Below are 10197 nucleotides of genomic sequence, written 5' to 3'. Positions count from 1 at the left end.
AGTTTAGTGTCAGGCTGATGGGGACCATTCACAGTGACTGAGTCACTTGTCGAGACAAATGAGCCCGTGAAAACAGGCAGAGGCGGTGGATAATAAGCATTTCAAAGCAAATTCCCCACTTTTCACTTTTTGTTTCCCTCCACTATAGAGCACATTTACTATTCAGTGAACCCTTGCTGATTCCAGCTCATCATGTATTCTCACCTGCCGCGATTGATTGACCTGCATCTTGAAGACAGAGAATGGATGTAATTTTTCCCACCAAGTGATGGGGGGTCAGGATCAATATTCTCACTGTTGGTTAAGCTTTTGCAACCTTTAGAATATCATCTCCAATCGATCTCTCTCACATAATTGTCTGCGTTTTCAAATCAAGTATTTTTTTTTTGTCTTTTGTGCATGCCAATGACATTTGAAATGCCTCCCGGTCACACGGTCACTATATGACCCGACAAAATACCCAAGGTAAAGGGCACAAAACAGATTCATTAGCATGTTATATTTATTGTCCATATCTCCCACTTTCTACTTTTCGCCCCTGTGCTATAAACATGTGGTGTGAGTGAGGCCATGTTGTATTTCCATATAAAAAGCCCCCTAATTACAGGGGGGACGGGGGGTGAAGATGGTTGTCCCTCTTATCAGAGGAAATGATAAGGGAGTACCAGGCCAGTGAAAGAACAGAGTCCATTTTGATATAATTGGCAGTGGAATTATTTATGACATTAATTGCCACATTATCGACTGGCTGTCAGCTCCTGTGTCAGTCTGTCCATCTTTCTTAGCAGAAAGAGCCAACTCAGCCTGCTGCCCACTGACAAGCTAATTACTACAGCACAACCCTGAATGACAAATGTTACTCATCTAAGACTGGGCCCGGAAATAAGGGCTACCCCACCCCCCCTCTTCGGCTTCTTTGGATCGAGTGAGACAGCAGTGTGCTGCCAAATGTCTTCAGGTGCAGGAGTGAAAGAGTTTGCTTGTCACAGAGAGGGAGAGAGAGAGAGAGAGAGGACGAGGAGGGAGGGAGAGTTTTCTAGAGCCAGGGGGACAGTTAAATCTAAATCTCACCCCATCCTGTTTGCTGCTCTGCTATCAGTGGCCAGTTGTCACTCATAAAGACAAGTCCTTTTTTTCTCCTTCTGCCTTCTTGTAAATTTGCATTAGCTCATGCCAATCAGTCATCGGGCTGTGGGCAGATGTGTAGTGACGGGGTGATTGGTCCTTAGTTCTTCTGACAGTGAGTCACACACTCTGTGCCTTTTGGGGAGGTGAATCGTACTGTGCCACCAATGTAATATAGAGCTCGGAGATTTTACAATATTTAAATACATTTTAACATACATTTAAATCTGAAATTGTTGCAATATTGAGTCACTATTACTGTACAAAATTATATATAAATGTATGTACTATACTTTTTTGCAGTTAGAATACAAGAAGTCATTGTACTTTACCACTGGGTGTTAACAAGAAAGTAAACAAGACATTTACTTTTAATATTTCAAAACATAATTGAAACAAATTTTTCATAGATATTGTTAAAACTGTCTCACCATCTTCATTAAATCGTTTTTTTTTTAATAACATCTATACTATATACATTTTGTCCCCTTTTCCACTGTGAATGCATTACACACTCAAACCTGATTATAATTAGTATGCAGTATGAAGTCAATTTAAGATTTACACTTTTACTAAATGCAGTTTTCAAATAGTATTTGGTTTTATTATGTTTACACTGTTTAAACTCACATTTAATTTCTAAAATATTGAAAATTAAAAGCAAGAGGAAATATTCACTACAGATACTGTGCACATACATCCAGCTGTGGTTCACACAAGCATGGATACACACTGACAATATGTAGGTACAGAGTTATACCTTCTTTTTGAGTACACCCCCACACACACACACAGGCTAGCAGAGGAGCCTGCAGGGCTACTAAAGCAGAATGTCACTGATCTGCACTGATGAAGTGGCGTGCCATTTGTTCAGCCAGGAAGTTCCCAAGGAGCAGCAGTTGTGACAGAGATGAGGGTCAAGGAGTGCATTGCCTACAGGTAGATCTGTGGATCATACCTTAATTAATCTACTGTCCGTGATGCCAGGCATCCCATTCATCCCCTCGCATGCACAAAGGCGCATGTCAAGCATATGTCAACCCGCTCTGGCACTCTCCGCCCATCCCATAATGCAGTTTGTGTTGGTGTGGCAGCTCGGGATGCGTCCCTGACGAGGATAGGAAGTGACACACACCAAACTCGGTGTGTCCCCCAGCCAGCTCCGGTGGCTCGGGGCCTGTCAATTCCAGCTCCGTCAGTGGCACTGGCTCAATGGCAGTGCCTGTGACACATGTCACAAAGTTTTAAATGTCTGCTCTTTTCAGCAGGATGGCTGGGCGCGCGCCGCAGCCAGGGGAAGGATGACATTTTGTGTCGTGCGGGGGGGAACTTGTTGTGGCTCCCCTCTTCCTGCCTCCTCCGGCTGTCAGCCCCAGTTTCCTCTGAGCATATCAAAACACAGACAAATAAACCTTGTCATTTTGAAACGCCGGCACTAGTGACCAGGCTCCTGAACGGCATGTCAGCTGGAATATGGTCACACAGTCCTGTAGGAAGTGGTGTATAAGCACATGCAAGCAAGCACGCATACTCTCACATGCACAGTCTTGTAAACCATCACAAATGTTTGAGCTAATAGAAATAAGAAATAAACAGATACAGACACAGTGAACAAACATTGCATGAGGCTATCTCTGACCTTTCCTTCATGTTTGTGGATGATTGACGCACTAGACTGAAGCTCATCATGGCTTCTTTCAAAGCTTCTCCTCTCTATCTCATCAACTACTTCACCTCTAAAGAAGTAGGTAATGTAATCTCTGCGCCTCATGACTTGACATGAGGTTTGTCAGTCAGGAACATCTTTGTAATGATGAGTAACACAGGGCTATTAAAACATTGATTGGCTCTATATGATTTATACAGGAAAAAATATTAATGTGATGGACATTTGATCATTAGGAAACCGTATTGTGGTGACAGAAGGAATTAATGTGAAAGCACCACAATAAGCTCTACATCAAATTGACAAGAGACTCATGTTAAGTTAAACCCATTTAATCACTTGAAGACATCCAGCTAATATAATTTCACATCAGATCAGCTACATTACATCATTCATTCATCACAGAATTTCACATTAGACGCTTGCCTGGAGAAATAAAAAATAAGATCTTAAAACCTGGCAGCACTTTACCATGGGTTGTTGTGAAAAGTATTACAAACCACCACAGACACATTCATTGTAAAACCATGATGACTGTTGAAGTATTATAAAATGAAAACACTTAAAAAACAATGCATTTGAACAAATTTCGGGTGACTGTCCTTTCAATATAACATTAAATCTTTTTCTGAAAATTATGTATTATAGTTTGTTCACAACTGAACACAATGGAATGCAAATAATAAAAGGAATATTTCAGCATGAAGTAGTTAACTGGCTGAAGACAGTGGGACAGTACAATAACTTAAGTTTCTGGCACCATAATAGATAATGACACACCTGAAATGCACACTTGGTTACAACTCTGTTCTTCGTTAAGGCCGATAGTGGAATGAGTTTGACTTTAAAAGCTGGATTTGACAAGGCTTTTCAAAGCTTTTCTATACTTGCAACACACACTGGCCAAACCATTGCTCAAATATCAGATATATGTCTGACTTTTAAAAACAATTCCTCTTTCCTTTTTCAGATAAAACAAATTCAGTAAAATTCATTCAAATAAAAGAAGGAAAAGCAAACAAAACAAGACTGATCATGCCTCAAGTTCAGACTGAAAATCTTCTAAGTGTTTAACCAGGCTGTGTAAACCTTGTTCTGTCAAACTCTTTGCAGTGTCTTAATGTTTTAAACAGCAGTAATGTGTGTGTGGGTGTGTGTGTGTGAGTGTGTGTGTAAAAGAGAGAGCGAAAGAGGGAAACAGTGAGAGAGAGAGAGAGAGAGAGAGAGAGAGAGAGAGAGAGAGAGAGAGAGAGAGAGAGATGAGTCTGTGTCAGGCCCCAGGTGTGTGACCGTCACCCCCTTCACCCTTGATTAGTGGCGGTAGTGGATGGGTGATCCATCATGGCTGTCAAAGAAAAGGATGCAATTGGCTGGGTCTGTTTGTCACTGACTGTGTGTAAGAGAACGAGAGAGAGAGAGAGAGACTGTCCTTTTGCGTGTGTCGGTGTGCGTGTGTCTGTAGTTGTGCGGTTTCTGATGCTTAGAGGCAATCATGTCAGTGGGAGTGTCATCTCTGACTCTGACTCCGAGCTGGAAACAGGGAGGCAGAAGCAGACCAAGCTCAGCAGAGGAGGCCATAACTATGGGGCTGGAATATGATCTTTGGAAGGAAAAAAAAACAAAACATTCTCCTTACATAACCATGACAGCATATTTTGATAAAGTTTAAATCTCTTTCCAGTGGGAGATGAGGTGACTCAATATCACCAGTGCTTTTAATAAATAAGACATGGGGGTGATCATCTTTCCTTGTTAACACTCATTGTCATTCATGTCCCTCTTTATGCCTGACCAGCTGTCCATCAGAGTTGGTCGTTTCGGATGAATCTGTTGCCTTCTGAGTGCTTGCCATAGTAGACGTAGCGGCACTTGGCGAATACCCCTAAAAACACAAAGAGAGAAAGTCAGGTGAAGTGTGGGAGAATAACAAAACATTCATTATCAAAAAGTGAGGAAAAAATACACTGTAATGTACTTGCCCTCTTTTATAGCATTTAGCATTTGTGACTGGATTTACACTATCTCTTGGAATATTTCCAAGTCAAGTGCCAGTCACACAGACTCCCCTCTTGGCATTCACCAATCAATAATTTTTTGATCATAAGAATTTGAGCCACATTCACATATACAGTTGCACTGCTTGAGTTATAGATGAACACGATTGGTTCCCAACCTGTGGGACAAGACCTTCCGTAACTTAAAACCCAGCAGAGTCATTAAAGCTTATTTGGATCTGATCATATACCGCAGGAAGTATAGAAACTAATTACAAAGTAGCCAAAATCCTCCATTACAAACTGGGTCTAATAACAGCTGCATCTCAAGTAAGACTGCGAGGAAAGACGATAAACGGGTGTAAAAAGTTCAGTCAAAACAAGGCTTAACATTTTATGAGGTAGTAAATGCATTCAATGTGTTTATTGGACCTTAAGGACACGGACGATAAGTTTTAGTGAGAAAACACTGAATGTAAACAAAACCTTGTTTGTTTACTGTCGTGCAAAAACTCCACAGGGTAGCTTTAAATGGCAGCACTGAGCAGGGTCTGGGTCTGCTCCTTGTAAGGGGATGAGAGGTGTTGCTGGGAAGGATGAGCATCTTGTTTCACAGAAAAGACCAGGGTGGCCTCGGGGCAAAGTCCTGACAGTAACAAGCTCACAGCCACCCATGTACACTCACACAGACACATACACGAGCACACACCGAACCATCAGAGCGAGCAATTATTCAACTATCAGCTGGCAGGGGTGTGGTATGTCCATGTGTACTTGTGTATGGGCATGTAATAGGCTAATAAAACACACTAGATAGTACTGATCAATTTTGGAGTTGAGAACTCGCTACTGTCTATCATTTATGCGGCCTCGTGCCAAGGTACCACTCTTTCAATCATGTTTTGTTTGATTTGTTTCTTAAAAAAAACCTGATGGAGAGCAGCCTGAAGCTTTGGAGAGGACTCTGACTCTCTCTCCTATTATCACCAGTGAATGAGGGGAAACAAAGTCTAATTACAATATTCTCCTGCAGAATTGAGATTAAACTACTGAAAAGAGTCATAATAGCCAGGAAAGTAAAATGGAAGTCAGTAAAAGTCCATATGCAGTTTCAGTTCATCCCAACAAAGTCAAATATGTTCAATTAGCCAATCAAAGAGGTTCATATATGTCTTGTACCTGTTTTACATTACGAACAGTGTAAATTCAGCAAAGGTAAGCATTTGGAATTACAGTTGCACAAATCATTTAGCCAGAATTGGGGCTGGAGGAAGAAGCCACATGCCATCTATGCACCTTCATCTGTGAGGATGAATCCAAGATGGCCTGCAGTACTCGCTTGTTGTAATGAGAGGTGCTGCCATACAGGGTGAGGGCTGCCCACCGCTCTGTGGATGGTCTGCTCTGACTCTGATGTCACAGCGCTCCCACTGCCACTTGATGAATGTGGCGGGTTGTGGCTAGGTGTCACCTCTCGCCAAATGAGGCAAGGACAAGTGGCATTAGTGCTGTCAATGATCCTCTGACAGGAGAATAGATACAGCTTTCACCAGGCTTTTTAAATAGACATCAAGTGCATTATAGGAGGAGGGGGGCCAGGCTAGAGACAGGGCAGGAGAGGAGAGACTTATGGGAGAGGCGTCGTGGCAGAGGGATGAGGGGTGCTCCAAGCGCTAAGTCCAATCACATAATCCAAAGAGACATTGTCAAGGGCGGGGAGAGAATGGCAACTAAGTGACAGAAAGCAGAGACGGGGACAGAGATACTGGTGCCATATTAGTGCCAAGCATATTCTGATGCCACCCTCAATTCTAACCAAACCTGACACATCGCTCTCTTTACCCCACTCTCTCTGACTCTTCAAAGTAGGCTCTACCAAGTCACACATGCGTGCACACACACACACTCGCACACACTAGCGCACATATACAGTACGAAGACGAAGACGAACACACAAACACACACACCAGTCCCTCGCAGCAGTAGTGGGTGTTCTGTCAGGCGGAGGAGCAGTACAGCAGCAGCAGCAGCAGCAGCAGCAGCCCACAGGCCCGAGGACAAGCTCAGTCAATCTAAATCTGGACTTTGTAGTGGAGCAGTGCTCATTTCCCCTCATAGCCCAGCTACTTGAGGTGATCCAAACACTGAAGTGTGAGGAGCTGTCACCTCCAATAAAATCCGGGACCAGCTCCATGCCTGCCTGCTCCTCCGGTGTGTGAGGGGTACATATACATGTGTGTTTGTGCTTCTCTGACAGTGAGGATGTTGGGGCAGGGGTGAAGGGGGTGGGGATGAATTCCAGCTGCCGTGATTTGCCTGGGGATATAGGTGCCACGGCTGGAGACTGGGCTTGACACCACAGGACTTGGGGTGTCTCACAGCGCTCTGATCACATGGGTGCTGAGGCCTTTCACATATTCACAGCTTACCCGGCGAGAAACTCACTCTCTCCAGGAGTGGGGCCCTTAAAGAGATTACCCATTGAGGTACCAGAACCATGGCTCCTATAAGACATTACCTAGAGGGGATATATTTGTAGGTTGCAACCAAAGCCTTTCAGAGATAACCTTCACAGATGAAGGAACTGAAGCTAAAGGCCCCCCAAGCCTTCACACTCTGCTGATCTCGTCACTAGCCCGTGGGGACTGAGAAGGATTGGAGGGAGCACATTCTGTGATCCTCCAGCACCAATCAGAAAGCTCTGGACGATGTGTGACCTGTGACTCTCCAACAGCGCTTAAAAAAGAAGAAAGAAAAAAAAAGAAGCTACATCTGTGATCGAGGGAGGAGAGGAGGAGTAAATTAAGGGAAAGTGTAGAACAAAGCACAGGGATGAGGTCTGCTTCCCAGGGGGGTGAAAGAGTATGAATGTGTCTCTTAATTTTCTGTGCAACCTGGCTCAAGCTCTGGCTACATTTCAGCATTACATTAAGCAGTGTTTTTTATGCATAAACACATTCCAGTTTGCTGCCTTCCCTTCACAGCGAGAGCTTGCTCTTATTACGGGAGAAACCAGGAGAAAGATGGGGTGGTTGGAGACAGAGAAGGGAATAACTAAGCCAAACTCACTCTTACATAACGTGCTCTCAGGGCACGCTCACGCCTGTGGGGTTCCACCTGATGAACTGATACTTAATAACGAGTGGTACAGTGCCAAACCCAGTAGTCTACAATATCCTCTGTGTATCCTAAGCCATGGATGAGCACACTTGAATCAACACCCACACTCTCAACCATATACACATTATCACAAACCCATACACACTTTGATGTCGAGCACACAAACACAGCACACAGTAAGAACAGTGGGAGCAGCCATTGAAGTGACAGATTAACAAAGTGATGTGGAGGCTAATGCTTCCATCATGCCCTGGCGGAGGAACAATCAGGCCTTTGTTCTGCAGGTGTCACGCGGCACCTTGTTGTTTTTAAGGGGAGTAGCTAACCCTCTTGTCTTTATTAAAGGGCGGTACAGTCGGTATCTTGTATCTTCCTCTTGGTGAATGCGGCAGTGTAGGTTCATCGTCAGACAGTCTGGTCGTTTCAGAGCTGATTACCCAGAGCATGTGTCCTCTCTACAGGGGCTTGATGGGCCATTCTGCCACTGTGCTTACTGTGAGTAAGCTAGCTGTAGAAAGCCTCCTATGTACAGTGGTCCAATATCAAATCAACACATATGGTAAGAAAAAGCTTTTTGTGGACATATCGTTCTTCCATATCAACTATAATCAATAAGGTGCAACTGGTGATACTTTATTGCCTTGTTGCACAAAATGACCGTAACACATAAACAGAGGTTTACAAGTGCTGTTGATCAATACAGTATCAGTCACTCAGTGCTCTGGCTGCAGCACTCAAGCTCATGCTCTTGGTTATGGTGGACAAACTCATTTACAAAGATATTCAAATTTGTGAAGAGACACTGCTCCTTGAACTGCCAGATTTATCTCTGCTAAAAATGCATTTCCACTGGATGGTCCTATCTTTTTCCAAGCTAGCATCTGTTTCACTATAGCTTCAGCTCCACAGTGTATGTGGAGTGTTTTTTTTTTATTGAGGGGTTCTTTCATGTTTTTCTGGGAAGCTGAAATGTCAGTGTGTAAGTTCATATGAGGAGAACATCAATTACCAGTAATAGCAGATTGGAGGGATGGAAGTGAGAGTGAGGAAAGTTAGGCCCTGATAGGGATTGGAGTTCTGCCACCTAAACTGAAACTGACGGGTCACAACAAACTGTTTCTGCTTCCATTTGCATCATGTGTTGCGAACAGATCCACCTGGAGGCATTGCCAAAGACAGTGTAGACACTGTGTTGCACTAGCCCAGCAAGTAAATGCCTAGTAACAGATGTTAGGCAAAATACTGTATACCTTTGAGTCTCACGTCTGGTTTAAGTTTCCAGTTTTGCTGTTCAAGTCAGGTTCTGTCAGTCAGCCACAAAGATGTGGGCATGAGCCAGATTCTGAGCCATGCCAGCTCCACACAGCAATAAACAGTATATAGCTAATACATTCATTTAGAATACAGCTCTAGAGCTATAGCTCACCAGGGAACATCTTTTCATATATATGCTTTGACTGTGGGTTATGGAGATCCGCAATAATAATAACAATGATCATATCTTTGGGGTGTCGACACTAAAATCGGACAGTGGCCTACTGTACTCTGCCACTGGTAGTGTATGGGGTGCTAGTCAGGTAGTCAGATTTCCTGCAGTAAAATGTTGAACATCCCACATTTGTTTATCAAGTGAAGACAAGTTTTTGGGTTACTTATTAAAATGAATCTCACATACTACAACTAGGGCCTCTTTTTGTGGAGATTACTTGTCCATATCAACACACATTCTGCTGCAAACCTCATTTAATCAGCTCACATACAACTGCGTATGCAGGCACACACACACTTGCAATGGAGAGAAAGAGAGAGAATCAGAGAGAGGAGGGAGATGGAGTGGGTTTAATGATTGTTCCCTGCATACAATCAGCTTGACTCTTTTCAAGGGCCATCAATATGTCACAGAAAGACACATCCGACGGATGTAGCTTTTAACATCAAGGTTATCTATTCTCGGCATGAATCCACTCCCTCCACTCCTAGTTTCTCGTCCTGTCTCCTTTTCACATCTATCCTCCCCTCTCGTCTCAAATGCTTCCACTCAGTCTTTCTCCTCCTCTATACTCTTCACTCTGTTATTTGCTCTCTTTGATTCCTCTCTTTCACCCTCTGATTCCTCTTGTTTGCTGTATTTTTTGCTTCCTCTCCTTTTCTGTCACACCCTACAGGGTGGCCACTTAGCCAACAATTTCATCAGTCCTGCCATCCATTATGGAAAAAAGAATGCAATGAGAAAAAAACAATTAACAAGACAATTACACTTTCTGTATTATCTCTAAGGGTTGAAATAACACT

At 43.3% G+C, this 10197-nt stretch overlaps 1 protein-coding gene across 1 annotated transcript in view; it reads right to left on the bottom strand.

Annotated features, from left to right (window-relative positions):
* Window positions 1-3107: 3107 nt before the first annotated feature.
* lrmda (leucine rich melanocyte differentiation associated) overlaps window positions 3108-10197 on the bottom strand; it is a 196770-nt gene continuing 189680 nt past the window's right edge. Inside the window, exon 7 of the mRNA XM_087179387.1 lies at window positions 3108-4673. Coding sequence (XP_087035513.1) covers window positions 4594-4673 — 80 coding nt within the window. The 3' untranslated portion in view covers window positions 3108-4593. The remainder of the gene's footprint in view (window positions 4674-10197) is intronic.

Source organism: Seriola lalandi, unplaced genomic scaffold (genome assembly GCF_002814215.2).
Source record: "Seriola lalandi dorsalis isolate HSWRI2012SDOR001 ecotype SW California unplaced genomic scaffold, Sedor1 jcf7180002054832, whole genome shotgun sequence".
NCBI classification, from domain to species: domain Eukaryota; kingdom Metazoa; phylum Chordata; class Actinopteri; order Carangiformes; family Carangidae; genus Seriola; species Seriola lalandi.
This window is presented reverse-complemented; position numbering and strand designations above follow the sequence as displayed.